Consider the following 17686-nt stretch of genomic DNA (forward strand, 5'->3'; position numbering starts at 1 on the left):
AGAGAGTCGATAAGGTTCAATCCATAAATATAAGAGACTTCAAAGTCACCCCGATGATGGCCGTGTTGAATGTTTATCACAACCGGAGGGGTTCAAAAACCATCTCAAATGCCTATAAACTTCCACAAAATTCAAATTCCTACAAAAATATAAGTGACTTAAAAGTCACCTCGATGATGGCCATGTTGAATGCTAATCTCAACTGGAGGGGTCAATTCCAAATAATTCAAAATACCACTCCAAATACACAAAAATCCAAACTTCCAAAAATCATCAAAATCCAGATATTTAAATTTGAAATCAACCGTCAAAATACTTAAAGTAAAATTCATCCACCCTCTGCAACAGTTTGTCGGGGTGGATAGACAAATTAAAGTTACTTCAGCTCACATGGAGCTAATGCCTAGTCGAAAATATCACAATGATCCATTCTTAAACAATCTCCTGCAAGTAAGAACGTGGTACGTGTCCTCTAACCGGCGATTTTGCCGCCAAATAGCACCGCAGGATAAACAGTTATGACCCGGGGCCCCCTAAACTAAGTGATTTTGCCGACAAATGGCACCACGAAATACCGATTATGGACAGAGCCAATACGTTTCTTAGTAGCATCAAATCCTTGAGATATGAATCAGTAGGATATGATCGATATGGCACAAAGCCCTCTGTTAGCTATGGCGGATTCAAATTTATCCCCTTAGACAAATATCCATCCCAGGTTTACAAGATACTCTTGGATGAAGCAACCCATGGTTGCCGACAATGATCCTTCTGTCAGGTTGGGTCGACTACCTCTTCTGACTAAGTAAAACAGGGACAATGATAGCCTGGGATGACGAAACTATGGGATCTTGATCGGGTCCATCATCCATTCCCCCACCATCCGCTTTAAGTGCAAGATGGTGCAATTTTCAATTTTTAAATATCAAATCATACAACCTTCCAATTTCCACATTTTTATGTCAATGCTGCTACTATATGCCAGATGCACGTATCTCTATGTATATGATTAACGACTAACCTTAATCGAAAGTTTCCTCTCATGATTGGGAGGGGTAATTAACTATAGGGGCTTGCGCCTATAAGAAACAAGAACTCAGATCATAAAGTCTTTACAAAATGAGGGCGAAATCTCTGGATAGTGTCTTATCTACAAACTCATCTGCCTTCCAAAATTTAACCCGGAACTTAATTCCGTTAAAACTCCCCTAAAGAAGGAAAAGCAACATCGGGCGGAGGCCGGAGCTAAATGTTTGGAGACCACAAATTTAATCTCAGCCTAGGATTAAGTTTAAAAGTTATGAGTCCGTTCCTTAAAACCAGGGCCCTAAGCAGACATATAGGCTACATTTAAGCTTGAGTGTCATTATAAGTAAACTGAGGTAAAGTAAATAAAATCTCATACCTCCTAAATATTTTTAATAATATGAGTTTCAATAATTTAACTCTTAACAAAATTAAAATTTTCATTTAAGGATTACACTTGAAGTCAATTAACTTCAAATACTTATGTACAAAAGATATTTTATGATGAATAAAACGTCATCTTTTAAACTCCACTGCAAAAAAGATTTGCATAACAATAAGGGCAATCCATTATAAGTGGCGAGTTGATGCATCCTGAAAGTAAAAACAGCAAATAAAAGAGAAGAATAGTATGGGAATACAAAGATATGACTGATTTTTTTATTTCTCTTTCAATAATAAAGCAAGATACAATTGATCTACTATTCGAGAGATAGATCAGCTCTCCCACAAACCCTAGACGCTGCTAGGAACTCACAACAAACTCTAGGATAATAAACTCAGCAATATCATACCCTAAACCATAGACAAACTCCACCATAAACAGACCTACCTAAAACACAAAAATAAAAAATATCCCTAAAAAACAATAACATAATTAGAACCTTCATAATCAGCAAAAACATAATTTATGAAACCTTTCTAGATAAATAGAACATTCCTAATCAACATATATATAATTTAGGAAACCTTCCTAAATAATTAAATATGATTTAGGAAACATTCCTAAATAATTAAACTTGATTTAGAAAATTTTCTTAAATAATTAAATATATTTTAGGAAACCTTCCTAAATAATTAAACACTTCCTCAATAACATAAATACAATTAGAAAACTTTCCTAAACAACTTCCCCATTGATTAGGAACATTCCAGAATAATTTCTCTTGATTAAGAACTTTCCTAAACAACTAGCTCTTGAATAGGTATCTTCCTAAATAGTTCCCCCTTCCTAGCTAGGGGGGTGCCCTAGCATATCAATACTGTCTCCCCAAAAAAGCACCTAATCCTCATGATACCAATTTGATGCATCTTGAAAGTAAGAACAACAAATAAAAGAGAAGAATAATGTGAAAACGCAAAAATAGGGCTGATTGTTTTATTTCTCCTTCAAAAATAAAGCAATGTACAATTGATTTACTATTCGAGAGGTATATCAGCTCTCCCACAAATCCTAAACGCCACTAGGAACTCACAACAAATACTAGAAAAATAAACTCGGCAATATCATACCCTAAACCATAGATAAACTCCCCCTTACATAGCCCTAAAACACAATTAGAACCTTCTTTATAAGTATATACATAATTTAAGAAACCTCTCTAAATAAATAGAACATTTCTAATCAGCATAAACATAATTTAGGAAATCTACCTAAATAATTAAACATGAATTAAAAAAGTTTCCTAAACAATTAAACATGATGTAGGAAACTTACCTAAACAATTAAACATATCTTAGGAAACTTTTATATACAATTAAACACTTCTTAAATAGCATAAACACAATTAGGAAACTTTCTTAAATAGCTCCCCCTTGATTAGGAACCCTCCTAAATAATTTTCTTAATTAGTAACTTTCTTAAAAAACTCCCTCTTGGGTAGGAACCTTCCTAAACATCTCCCCATTCTTGGCTATGGGCCCCTCAGCATATCAATACTCCCTCCCAAAAAATGCACCTTGTTCTAAGGTTGAAGGATGGGAACTATCTCCTAATCAGCTCGAAAGGTTCCCATGTGACTTCATGCTCTGGCAAATCCTTTCCCTTGATAAGTACCTTCTGAACAATAAACCCATGATGTTGAGAACGAATTGAGAGATTTTTGTTAAGGGGAACAAAATGCACGACACACTTATGCCTAACAGGAACAAAATGCACGTTGAAGTTGACGTTATTTTGCGTCGACCCGACCCCGATCAAGTCAATTCGAGCCTGAATGGGCCTGGTCGTGCTCAATTAACTTAATAGAGCGTCGTCCAGCAAAATTTAACTTAAATTGGAACCTAATTTAATCAAATTAAATCCAATTTTATCAAATTAAAATCAAATTAATTGAAATTGACCTAAATCGATCGAATCGACTCAAATACAGTTCAAATCAAACCCAATCAAGCCTCGTCGAACTAAATTCAACGCCAATTCAAGTTAAATTTTACAAAACTGACTATCGGACGCAATTGAACCAAAATGGGTTTGGGCCGAGTCCAATTTGAACCTAGTTTCAACTCAATTGGTCCAATCTCAACCAAATTAAACTTTCCAAATAAGTTTCTTCATCTAACGGCTCAGATTTATCCAAAGTTTCAAACTTTGCCACCATTTTCCAGTCAAATCTTCTCATTTCGGAGAACGACTATAGTAGAGAACGTAGAAATACCTTATTCTGCCACAAAAAATCTCTATCTTTCGGCATAATCACTCGAGCAGGCATGGCCTTGTTTTGGCTCATGGAGAAAGCGGAGAAAACGTGAGGAAGAGCGGATTATATTTCCATTCCATTCATCCCTTTCTATGTGTGTTCGTCCAAGCCATAGCATAAGAAAGAAAAGGAGTGAGCGGGAAATAAAGGTCTTCGTGCCCTATTCTTTTTGTCCCCAAGCAGCAAGCAGAGAGAAGAGAAAGAAGAGTTGAACGACTCTTCTTGGCTTCGTGTGGTTCTACCAGGTGGAACCGGGCCGGCTCCCTTTCATGTCTCTCCCAGGCGGACCGAAGACCCCGTCCAAGTCGTGACTCTCCCAGGTGTTTGAGCATCTTCGGCCGCAAAACCCTTCCAGACGTCCGAGCCCTCTCAGACCGTCGAACATCCTCAGGCTGTCGGGCTCTTTTAGAACCACTATAGCTCTTCTTTGCTGCAATTAGAGAAGGCGGAAGGCTTCTTCTCCTTCCTCCTTAAACTTCGATGGAGGAGGTTTTTGGAAGCTTTCAAACAGCAAAGGCGACTTCCAGAGGATCTTGGACGGTGGTGACGACATCTGGAGTAGCTATGACAGTGGTCTTCTTCCTTCCAAAGCAGCTTGGACAACAACCCTCTTAGTCTTTCTTGCCTTTTGACAAGCGAGTGCATTGTGGTTTGCGCCGTGACAACCCTGCGAGGTAAAACCCTTAAAACTTAGCGAAACCTAGGTTCTTAAAGCCAATGGTTGTATAGCTGACGGTCCAAAGCCTTAGGTCCCCAGAAACCTTGTATTTTACTTTCTAAACCTAAGAAAATCCCATTTAATTGGGGAAATACTGTGGTTTTCATCTAATGGCCCTCATGTGAGAGCCAAAAGAAGTTGTCGTTGCGTGTAGGTATGTTTGATTGATTCCCACATCTCTCAATTGCATGCATTAGCATTCATATTGCTTTCCAACCGTCACCTACAAATGAACCATAAACTAGGTGATGTTTTCCCATCTCAAGACAAATATTGAGGTGTAGGTTTCCTTACATTGCTAGGCATGTTTTTCTCCTTAAATCAAACGTCATGACAAAATTTACAAGAAATTTGGGGTTTCACACTTGTTAAATTTGTAGATTTTCCATGATTTTGATGAATGCTCAAAATGTACTAAGGTTGATTTCAAATATATAGCATACTTGTTGTAATATTTAACATGAATCCCCAAAGATTTATGTTGCAAATCCTAGGATTGGTAGAGCTATTGAAATTCATATTTGGTGTCTTGTGAAGCCTATGGAGATCATAACAAATAAGCACCTCAAATTCATAGAATCCCTATAATTGGAGATGTTTGTTCATGCTTCTAATGCACCAACATATAAAAAAGTTCCCAAGCTTCAACTAGTTTGATTGTATGCATCTTTCTTTCAAAGCTTAGATTATAAAAGTGATTTACATATACAAAGTACACATATGTGTTGAAGCTTGTAAACTTTTGTAGAATTTTGCAAATGTTTGGAGGTAAATTTAATCATTTCGGAAAGAATCTTATGTTGTGAGATTTCTCATTAATCCCCCAAGGTCTATGTTGGAATCCCACATGGAAAACAAAATTGATTAAGCTCATAGACAATATTTTGCAAGTAAAAATAGAAGTGAACATTTTAGATTGTTGCATGTCTAAAGATTTGCAAACTCACTAACATGTTTATCGAATCTCTAAATACTTGTGAAAGAAGGGTGGAATACTTTATGATTTTCAAAAGCTCATAGATTGTACCCCACTACATACTAAAGTTGATAATCATATTTGATGCAATTTAAAAGTTGGTTGATTAATGATGAACAATTTAAACATCAAAACATCTCAGACAATAAAAATGATGAATATTTTCATGCAACTCCTATGTTTCTTCTAGATCATATCAAATTGATCTTTAGGATATTCCTAGAAGCTTCCAAGTCTCCTAGATCATATTAAAATTGATTTAGAAAACTCTTTAAAACTTTAGGATTCAATCAACTCTTTCCGTGAGTCCAAAACATTCATGGAAGAATGGGAAACTTTCTTTCTCATGCACATCCTTCTTCAAACTTGATGCTTGGAACTTCCTCAAAGTTTTAAGTTCTATGTTGCATGAGTTAACAAATATAAAGAGTTTTCTTTCAAAAGCTTTTTTCTCCTCATGTGTAATCTTTTGGAGCTTTAGCACAAATACTCTTTGAATAAGATAATGTATCAAAAATTTTATTGTATGAACAATCGCATAGAACTCAACATCGTAAGTCAAATATCGGGATCGGGTATCATTGAGTTTTCGCTAAAAAAGGCAATAGGTTGACCCTCTTGACTAAGGACAGCTCCTATGCCTACATGGGATGTTTCATAGCCTACTCCGAACATCTTGTTAAAATCAGGTAACCTAAGAGCAAGTGTTTGGCTCATTTTTGTCTTAATCAAATGAAATACTTATTCAGCTTCAGGGGTCCACCTAAAAGTTCCTTATTAAGACAGTCAGAGATGAATGAAATCAAAATACTAAAATTTTTCATAAATCTTCAATAAAAAGAGGCTAATCCATGAAATCCTCTTACTTCACTAATAGTGTTCAGAGTTGGCCAGCTCTGGATTGATTCATTTTTAATGGGGTTCACTTTAATATCATCATCAGAGATAATATATCCAAGGAAAGTAAAACTAGGAGTCATAAAAGAGCACTTTTTCAAGTTGATGTATAAGCATTGTTCTCCTAAAGTTTGAAGGGCGTGTCTCACATGTCTAAGATGGTGGGACAAGTGCTATAAATCAGGATGTCATCAAAGTAAACCACAACAAATTTTCTAATAAAATGACGGAGGATATGATTCATGGTTCGCATAAATGTGCTAGGAGCATTTGATAGGCCAAAGGGTATGACAAGCCATTAGTAGAGTCCTTTCATTGTTTTGTGCATGAGAGTTGCTTAGATTTAGGGCATCCATATTATTATCCATTGTTTCCATTTGTTGTTGGTTAGCCATTTGTGGCATAATCATTTGTTGTCATTCCACTTCTTGAATGTTTTGATTATTCTTTTTTTTAAGGGAAAGAAAGACTCTCACTACAACCTAGGCTCTGATACCAAATTGATGAAATATAAGTTTTTAAAACCAAGTAGGAGAACATTATGATTACAACAGGACACTTCCCTTCAATAAACATAAACCAATAACAACAGAAAAAAACTTAATAGAAAACAAAATTACTATGAAACTTTGCAAGAAACAAACTAAAACACAAACTTCTCTCAGAACAACCTAGAAAGTCACCTCATATGAAAATCTAAAAATTAAAGAATAGTGCTCAAAATAAAAATCAAACCAAAGGTTCGCCACATAAATCTTGATCCAACACCGGTCGGCAATCCTCCGGCAAATACCAACAAACCGGCTCAGCAGCACACCACACTCTCAATATTTGGAGAAGGATACAAGTGGAAAGGAAACCGTGGAGAGATGAAATAGATAAAAAACTAGAAAAAGAAATAGGAGAAGGAAGAAAATAGCTCTCAAGCTAGGAAGATAACCCTCATATTTAGAATAGATTTCAGCTAACAATAACCACTTTTCCATCAGCAAAAAGCCCCACTTATAGGAGAAAATAAACCCAACCGCCCACATAAATGTGCCACCCCAAGCAAACAATAGGAGCCAATAATATGAGCCAAACCCAATAAGAAAATAACAGTCCAATATTAAATGCCCACTTAGACAATAAGGAAGCAAGTAAACAAATTCATCATGAGTGGAGAACCAAAGGAGAGAAATTACCAAAGTGAACAAAATCTAAGCATGATCATGGTTTGATTTCCATCATATGGCATATATAAAAAAACATAGTCCAAAATTACATAACATTCAAAGCATAAGAAATAAAATACAAAATATAAAATGATAATTATTGATTGTATCATTGAGGCAGGGCTCCTGACTTGGGGTGGAAATATTTGTCCACCCAATCGCTCTAAGTTGAGCATTAGATTTTATCCTGACCTTCCTTGACAATTTAACACTGGAGGTGGAAGCTTCAGCATTGTGTCTCTTAGGAACAAAACTAATCTTCTCAGGAATCTCTCCTTCATTCCTCTTCTAATTGGTCAGATCAATAACAATTGACTTCAGTTTAGGGTCAAGAGAATTTCCCTTGGCCAATGTCCCACCCAGTATTGGGCTTCTCATAATGAACAATAGATTTGTCCACGTTCTAGCTAGCAGAGTCAACATTAATTGGCTTTGGTCTAGGCTTAAAAGCCTTTTTCTTGGCCAAGGGAATTGCAAGAGGTTCAACCGACTGTCTTGAAAACACAGAAGATCGATAGGCAATGGCATTCTTAGTTGTTATCTTCCTAGTTGATACAACTTCACTAGGAATGAACTCGAACACTTCAGAAATAGTTCCTAATTGTAACGTGGTACCAGCACGGCCATTATAGATGACAATTTGGGAGAACTGGACTCTTGCTCCTTCCCAAAGTTAAATAGTCATCATGCTTTTGACAGACGACATTTCAGTAACCTACAATAGAACTTACATGGATTAGAGACAACCTAATATTTTTTTGGACAAAAATATATATATACATTTCATCCAGAGATGGAGATAAAAGTAATCCCCAGCGGAGTCGTCAGAAATCTATTCGCTTAAGAATAATTAAGCGTGAATCTTGCTCTCGCAAGCTGAAGGTTCCAATTTTCTTGAGGTTGATTGGATTTTAAATTAATCAAATTTCCTTTGAGAGTAATGACAAGGTTTATTTAGATCTGGTTTTTATATCCTATGAGCGCAAGCCCTCATAATTAATTATCCCTCCTAACACATTAGAAGTACACTCTCGATTAAGGATGAAATATATTTAGTCTGTGCAAGGAGTGTGAAAATGTGCAACAATATTTTAATCTTAGTTATAGGGGATAAAGGTATACCCGGTCAAGATCTCATGGTTTCGTTGTCCCGGATATATCATGGGTTTCAGTCTACCAACACTAACAACCATTGATTGTAGTGTCCAAGGAATCTGATTTGGCATTCATGGGTTGCTTCTTCTCAAGGATCCCGAGTAAATTGAAATAGGGAAATATGAATTTTAATTTTGTTTGGTTTGTGTTGGAGCTTATGGCTCTGCTTAAGAGTTGCCCGTGTGATTGGATTTGGGTAGGGGGCTTACGGATTTTCTTTAAAAGTAGTCCTAATAATAGTTCTTACGAGCTCTATTAGAGGTAGCTCAAATAGTGAATCTTACAACTTAGTCCTATTGACTAAGATGCCCATGGGAGATTTGGACATTTAGGCTTATAGATTCAGAAGTTGTTTGATGATTGGTCTTACGACCAAGACCTGTAAGCTAAGTGGCATATATAATAGGTCTTACAACATAGCCATAAACTAGGATGCCCGTATGAGGGGTCGAAGCTTATGTTATCACCTAAACATTTATATCAGAAGTCGGACTTACTGCTTTCATTGAAAGTTGTTAGAGTGTTAATCAGGGATTAAGGGTCAGGTCATTTTGGCCTAAAGATATCCCCTAAAGTCGAACTTAAAACTTTCATTAAAAGTTGTTGGAGTGTTAATCAAGGATTAGGGGTTAAGTCATTTTTGCCTAAAAATTTCCCCTAAAGTCATCTTACGACTTTCATTGAAAGTTGTCAGGTTAGGGGTTTAGGGTTCTACACAATTTAGAGTTTTGACACCATCATCAATGTCTTATTGTTTTATGCTTGTAATTTTTTCTACAACAGTAGTTTGCCACTCTAATTTAGCAATTTTGTTTGTTTTTTATTAGTTTTTCAGTACTTTGTTCTACCTGTATTAACTAGATTTACTCTTTTCAACGTTAACTTTATTTATGATGGGTTGACTTTTATCTATTTGTTTGCAGGTGCTCGTATATAGATAGAATAAAAATGATCTACATATGATATTTATAGATTTAGAGAAAGTATATAATAAAGTTCCAAGAGAAATGTTATGGAGAGTTCTAGAAAAGAAATGAGTTAAAACTGCTTATATTAAAATCATAAAGAATATCTATGCAAAAGTTGTTACTTATGTTCAAACACAAGGGGATTTGACAAAGAATTTTCCTATTTTAGTTGAATTACATAAAGGATCAACTTTAAGCCCATATCATTTTGCTTTAGTCATGGACGTTCTTATTATACATTTGCAAGAGGATGTACCCTAGTGTACGCTTTACTGATGATATTTTTCCTATTGATAAGACTAGAGAGAGAGTTGAAGCTAAACTTGAATTATAGAGGTCAACCATAGAGTCTAAAGGATTTCGTTTGAGTAGATCTAAAACCGAATACATGAACTATATTTTTAGTAATAATAAATCTAGTGAAGGGATTGTGACTTTGGGAGATCATGTCATTAATAAGAGTACATGTTTTAGATATCTTAGATCAATTTTTTATAATGATGATGAAATAAATGGGGATATTATTAGTAGAATTCAAATTGGATAGTTAAAATGGAGGAATGCCTCAGGACTGTTGTGTGATAGAAAAGTACCTCTCAAATTTTAAGGAAAATTTTTATAAGATAGTGGTGAGACTTGCAATACTTTATGGCGCAAAATGTTGGCCATTAAAAGATAAGCATAAAATTAAGTTAAGTATTACAGAGATGAGGATGCTTAGGTGGATAAGTGGTTTTACTATTAGAAATATAATATGAAACGAGTATATACATGAAAAGATTGGAGTTGCTCCAGTAGCAGATAAGATTAGAGAGAGTAACCTTATATGGTTTGGTCACATAAAACATCTGCCTTCCAATGACCCGGTTAGGAAAGTAGAAGTAATAGATTTGGCTTAAGTTAAGAAAGGTAGAGAAAGATCTAAAAATGACATTTTTATTATATTTAAATGAGAATTTGACTCTTAACATGGCACAATGGAGAAAAAATATTCATGCAGCCGACACCATATGGTGGGATAAAGGCTTGATGTTGCCAAATACCCAAAAAAATGGTAGCTACTCTAGTTAAATGCTTCAAGGAAATAAGTAATAGGCAAGCAATCAACAACAAAATATCCTAACCAGCCAAAATTGAGCAAGTTTCCTACCAAAAGTTGAGAGAGTTAAGCAGCGCTTATGGTAACTTAAGTCATTATTTCTAAAACGAATATAAAAGTTGAAAACTGAAATTATCATTGTTTTTTCTTGAGTCTAGATTTCGAATCTTCTCGTATCCCTTTCACTCCGCAAAAAAATTAAGGCATCAGCTCCAAACTAGAGCGTGCACTTGTCCTATAAAAAAAAGGGAATTAAAAAGTTGAAAATTAGGAATTTCTAACATCGCAATCAAATCAACTCTTTTATTTGAACGTCAGACGGGTAATTGGCAACATTAGTAGAGACAAATACTCACTGATCTGCCCAATCCTTAGAGCTTTATCCATGTTTAAGGAATTAATAGGATAAATAGTAACATTTAAAGATGTGATCTATCATACTTCAGTTAAGCATAATATCCATTGATCTATCACACTTCAGTTAAGCATAATATCCATTCGATCAAAATTATCGAAAAAAAAATACTTAAAAAAATGCTTAACGTTAGGAATAGTTAAATCTGGACTGAATCACTGATCAAATCATATTACCTGCTGCTGTTTCGCCACTTGCTCCCGTAGCTTGCTTGCCTGCTTCCGTATAGCCTCCATAAGCTCTCTCTCTCTCTCTCTCTCTCTCTCTCTCTCTCTCTCTCTCTCTCTCTCTCTCTGGAAAGCTCAATGCAAAAAGGAGCAGTTACAACAATCCGAACCTAGTCAAATCCGAAGCTATTCGGGCCACTCAGTTCAACTTGCTAATTAAACCCTAAGAGCTGGATATGTTCTAGCTGCGATGTTTCTGGTGTTGCTGTGAAAAAGCTGAAGCCTTGAAAGAGTGGGGTTTGGAAATAGAAATCGTCAAGAGATAGTACAGCGTGGAAGAGCGGGGAAGCGACCGTCCGGCGCACATGCGGCACTGGGACGCAATTACGCACCTGCAGATGTTATTTCGGAAAGTAGATGGCAGTGGAGCCAAAACAATAAATATAATATTAAAAGGATCTTTCCTGCGAAGAGAAAGTTTTTAAACAAATATAAAAGTTCTAAAAAATCGATATGACGTCAAATCGACAGAATTTTTTTTTTTTTTTTTTTTTTTTTTTTGATGGAAGCCTCTATATTCATAGCCAGTATATTAAAAAAAATATTACAAAAAAATAGGCAAAAAAAAATCGAAACTCTAAGCTCAATTTACTATGAGAGCTGAGTTAAAAAGAACTAAAAATGAACAACAAAAAACAAACCCACAAAAAAGCAGACAGTGGGAACCTATGGGCTCAGGTAATGTCGGAACCAACCAAATCGAGTATAGAAAAACCTGATGAATAATAGCGACTGAACTTGGAGTTACCCCTGGTTGCCATCATATCAAAAAGGAACAAAGTTCCGCAGGGTGCATATAGATGATAGGTCAATTGCAGAACAGTAAGAATGTTGCGTCGAGTCCATATAGGGGGGAAGGGAAGCAACTGGTCGGTTCCACTTATCATAGGCCAGAAACAACAAAATTCTAGCCAACTGTTACTAATGTAAATTGTTGTTGAGGCGCATGGGAAAAGAAGATAATAACAAATCATAATTTTTCCATTGAGAGACCTTTGCTCGGACTGCCATACTGATTTTGCAACAAATCGAAAAGGTAACTTTTGTATTCCAGCGTAGCGTCTATCATTCCTTTCCCTCTAGAGAAAATAATCCTAGCAGCAAATAGCTAAAAAATAGAAATTCTTTTGTAGTGCGTTAAAATGCTGCACATCATCAAAAAATTCAAAGAGCTACAACATTGAAGGCCTGAAGAGGAAACCATCCAAGTGTAGCAGAAGGCTAGACAAAATCTTAAAAGAGAAATCACACTGAAACAAAAAAGGTGTGTAGTGCTTTCAATCTTCAAAAGGAAAAGAGAACAAGTGGGATGAATGTGATTGTTTCTGTTGCTTAACACATCTGCAGTTTTTAACCCACCACAAGCTGCCAACCAAGCGAAAGCAGAATACCTAAGGGCAGCTTTTTAATGCCAAATGTATTTGTGCCAGGGTGCTTGAGATAAATCATAAAAATAATGCAATCTAAAGGTTTTGAAACAAGGCTTATCATTCACATTCCAGAAAATGATATCAGCAAGGCAATCTAGAATAATAACAAAAGATAGTTTATGGATAACATGATGGGGCAAAAAATTCTTAAGTTTCCAACGACCTTGGTATATAAAGTCATGCACAGCAACAAAGCCAGGAGGAGGTTGATAAAGGAAGTCTGAAACCGCCAAACCATTTACCCAAGGGTCTCAGTACATATAAAGCTTGTTATTTTCAGCGGCCACATGGAGCTTAATATTGTGATTAATAAGTACAGCAGTGCTACAAATAAATTTTCAAAATTTGGAAGCTTTAGGAGGGGATTTCCAGCATGAGACGAATTTGGATCTCAGCCAATCAACCACTAAGGAGTCTAAATTAAACATTCGCCATATGAAGGTGCATCCATAATTATGATAAAGGGAACGTATGCCAGGGATCCCCAACCCACCAAGCCTAGTTGGCTAGCAGGTATCACTCCAAGCAATAAGATGGAGTTTCCTTTCAGAAGAGGTTCCATGGAAGAGGAACCTTGAGCAAAGTTTGTTTATGATTTTGCAGCATAGCGTAGGTAATATGGCCCCTCTAATCAAGTATGCCAAGGTATTGGCAATAGTAAACTTAAGGAATTGGATTCTTCCTACAAAAGACAAAAATTTAACTTTCCACCCATCAAGTAAAGTAGGAAACCTACTCAGTAGTGGGAAGAAGTGAGCTTTTTGGGGGATATAAGAAGTACGAAATATTTTAGAGATTGGTCGACAAGGGAGAAACTAAGAATTTAATTAATATTGTTGGCTAACAGAGAATTCTTGTTGAAAATAATAGAACATTTAGCTTTGTTGATATGAAGCCCATAAGAATCAGCGAAGGTGTTAAGCACCTAAATTAAGCCATAAGTATTACTTAAGGAAGATTGGCCAAACACCAAAATGTTGCAGTCCATGACCCTTACTCTAAGATTTTGATGATGACAAGTAATGTCGAATAAATTATTATTCATTGAATATTTTTTAGTTTTGCTCTTGTCTATGAGTACTAATATTTCAGAGAGATCATGAATTACTCAGGACAACAAGAAGCCTTAAGACTGGGTAGAGTAGGATTTGGAGTTTATAACCCTGTAATTTTTCTTTTATTATTATTTTTGTTTTCTTGAGTCTGGCCACAAATTGTATGCAAAACTATGCAACATGTACACACACAGGGAGAGAGGTTTTTAAAAATGAAGAAAATTTTTTCTCTAATAATCATACTATGTGAGTTTCAATCGTATTATACGATTTGCTCTAGCTCAACAGCTACTTGTGAACAAATCATACTATACAATACATATCGTATTGTACGATGTGTTTCTAATTAAAAACCCTAGCTGTCAGATTAATTTAAGCAAGTTCTTAATTCATAAATTTTGAACTAATCGTACAGTACGATCCTATCATACAATACAAGTTTTTGAATACTTACTTAAATTAACCCTATGATTAGCAAATCAAATTAATGATTAATTATTGATTGGTAATCATACTATATGATATGGTTCATACAGTACAAGGTACTAAGGCTATTTATATTCATCCCGAACATCATATCAGACGATCCTTTATTTTTTGTACTAATCATACTAGACGATGTTCAAATCATACCTGATGATATGAAGCTTTTAGCATATCATACTATATGAAGTCGATCGAACCAGATGTGGACCTCCGAAAAGAGCACCGCGCGAACGGGTCGATTGGAAGGGCAGATTGGATCGTGCATACGACTAACCATTGAGGATAGGGGCTGTCGCCAACACACCCCGATGGGTAGCAATATACACGACCTAGTCACGGGTTTCCCCCATCAGACGCAAAAGCTCGAATGGGGTTTAGTAGATGTGGGACCAAGTTTCACATGGGCACAAGCCCCCGTGGTTAATTACATCCCAGGCCGAAGCCTGAGAAAACTCTCGATTAAGGATTATATATTATCCTCTCCTAAAGTGGGATCGGCACAAGGGTATATACTAGGAAATTCTACTCAAAGGGAAGAAAGGTCCAAAAGGCTGAATCAACATGCGTGGCTCATACCAGCATTCGGAGGCTCTAGGGTACTAAACAGAAACTGGAGAAAGGAAAATCAGGCAATCAGTCACATGCGTGAGAGAAAGATGGAGGTGGCGTCATCCTGTGACGCAGATAAGTAGGATTTAGGATCCCTGAAAAGAAGAGACCTACCTACTATTTAAGGCATACTATAAGATCGAATGTAGTTGTCTCGAATCCTAAATCTAGTTTGGACTTAGTATTCGACACACACTAAGACCAGTGTCCTAGCTAATGCGATGCAAAGATCTGGACTTATCCTGGCCTGGATGGGGGAGCCAGCTAACCACCTAGTCGCTTTAAAACCATGATATCCAGTCAGTTATGAAAGATGGGTGGGTGGTACGGTTATTAAAAATAGGACCGACATCTAGAGAATTTCCTAAGTGGCCCTGGACCTATGTGGGTTAGATGCTCCTAGCTAATGCAATTAAATTTTAATTAGTTTGTTACTAATGCAATGCATGCTAGTTGAATTGTCAGCTCATGAATGCTATAGAACTATAAAAACATGCTTATAAAAAATAATTTTTTTTAAAAGACTGGGTCTCCCTAGGTCCGGCACTTCATCCTCATAGGCCAGATTATCCGGACTCAACCCGCAGGCAGGGAGATGTCTTATAACAAGGCAAGAATGATGCAGTAATATGCATGCGACCCCGGACGATTCTGGCAATTCCCTAGGTTCGTTAAGTTTCTATATTATTTAGAACTTAAAATTTTAGAAGTTAGTTATGAGTAGAAAATTTTGTGGTCCTTAAAGAGCCTAACGGAAATCCAAGCGAAAATAAAAGCGACATGCAAGAAACAAACCTAGAAAAAGCAGGCAATTTCTACTGCGCAATCAGGAAAACACATCAATATAAATCCCAAAATAAATCATCTAAATGTCCATAGGCAAACTGCCCTTATTACAACCAGAATTTGCAGAAAGTAAAGTGGCCGGGCACCACTGCCAACAACCCGGATTTCTAAGCCTATGACAGACGCAAATGACTTTGAGTGGGATATTGGTCTTCAGTCTTTTTTGGATCACTCCTCCTTGGACTCCTTGGAACTCTCCTCCTTGGACTCCTTGGCTTGAATATCCAAACAAAGAGACAATCATCCCTTAGTAGGGGGCATTATTGTCTTTTCTCTTTGGATATCTAAAGCCATCCACTCGATCTCCCGAATGGAAGAAGACTCTCCCCTATGAGGATGCCTTCTTCTTTTGGGATTCAAGTGGGATAAGAATATCCACACTCAAAGTTCATTTTCACAACTCTTCATACAACAACAACAACAACAACAACATCATCAAGCCTTTATCCCACTACGTGGGGTCGGCTACATGAATCTTTTTTCTCCATTGTGTCCTATTAAAAGCCAAATTCTCGTTTAAATCTAATAAAGAAAGGTCATTCCTAATATTTTCTAACCAAGTTTTTTTAGGTCTACCCCTACCTTTCTTAACACAAGTCAAATCTAATACCTCTACTCTCCTAACTGGGTCGTCGGAAGGCCGCCTTTTTATGTGACCAAACCATCTAAGCTTTTGGCTTTTCGATCTTTGAAAATGATACTACAAGAATGGATGATGGAAGTCAAAGGGATTATAATTGAGGGAGACAATTACAATGTTGTCAAGTATCTGCAAGGTTCGGTTGATAAAGCATTTGGAAAAATGGATAATGACATGGCGGAAGACTTATCTTTTTTGAAAGATTTTGAGAATTTTTTATTTCATTTTTCTCATAGAAAATGTAATAAGTTAGCCGATTTTTGTGCTAACTTTGCTTTACTTGGTGATTTTTTTTGGATGATCTAAGTTTTAATAAGTTTCCTCCTTTTCTTTCTTTGTTAAAAGAGGATTGTGATAGTTTTTCTATCACTTAGTAGTTTGTAATAGGTTTTTTTTTAATGCAAAAGGCTCCTAAAAAAAATCATTCTTATTGAACAGGGAAGAGAAAAATGGGTAATATTGAAGATGATGAAGATTTGACATTCATAGATACAATTGGAGATGAAGATGCCTCCACTGAAGACCTATTTAATGATGGGACATGATTGAATTTTAGATGTTCTTTCTTATTTATACTTTGGGAGTTTTGATAGACTTCAATTTGTAGTTTTGTACTTTGAATTATGCTATAAGATGCATATATTGCATCTATTTTATTATTTTCCACTAAGTTCACTTCTCAATTAGATGTTTTTATTGTATCATAAACTCTTACTATTATTTATCTGCTATAATACTGAAATTCGCAGTTATGCAATTCTTCGTCCATGAGGCTTATGCGTCACACAGCCTCGAGGCTTATTTACGCAATTTTAAACCTTGATAAGCACCCTAATCCTCTTTGTAATAACACCAAGAGCCCGACATACTCCATGACAACATTAGTAAAAACCCATGCATGTTTCACAATAGTAATGTCTTGAGAACTCCAAGATCAATTCTCCTTCCCTATGAGTGCCTCTATTCCAAAAGTAGCAGCTTCACTGCAAAAAACCATTACTTCATCCTTTACATCTAAAGCTACTTCCATGGAAGGAGATTTGTCGAAAACCATCACAATCTCCTTTTCAAAAAAAGCAATGTCACTTGTATAAGAGAACTCTATGTCCTTATCTTCCCAACTCCAATAGCCAGGGCCCAATCATCATCATTCCTACAATTGCAATGGAGAACCCACATCATCATTATCTACAACTACAAATCATCATTTCTCATAGCCACATCAA

The 17686-nt window shown here is 36.1% G+C and overlaps 1 protein-coding gene across 2 annotated transcripts in view; it reads right to left on the reverse strand.

Moving 5' to 3' along the window:
• The window catches only part of LOC110110085 (SH3 domain-containing protein 2), a 55953-nt gene extending 44179 nt beyond the window's left edge, over positions 1-11774 (reverse strand). For both annotated transcript variants that reach the window (XM_020841392.2, XM_020841391.2), the window contains exon 1: positions 11344-11774. In XM_020841392.2, coding sequence (XP_020697051.1) covers positions 11344-11403 — 60 coding nt within the window. In that variant the 5' untranslated portion in view covers positions 11404-11774. The remainder of the gene's footprint in view (positions 1-11343) is intronic.
• Positions 11775-17686: the final 5912 nt, after the last annotated feature.

The sequence above is a fragment of the Dendrobium catenatum genome, unplaced genomic scaffold (assembly GCF_001605985.2).
Source record: "Dendrobium catenatum unplaced genomic scaffold, ASM160598v2 fragScaff_scaffold_227, whole genome shotgun sequence".
NCBI lineage: Eukaryota > Viridiplantae > Streptophyta > Magnoliopsida > Asparagales > Orchidaceae > Dendrobium > Dendrobium catenatum.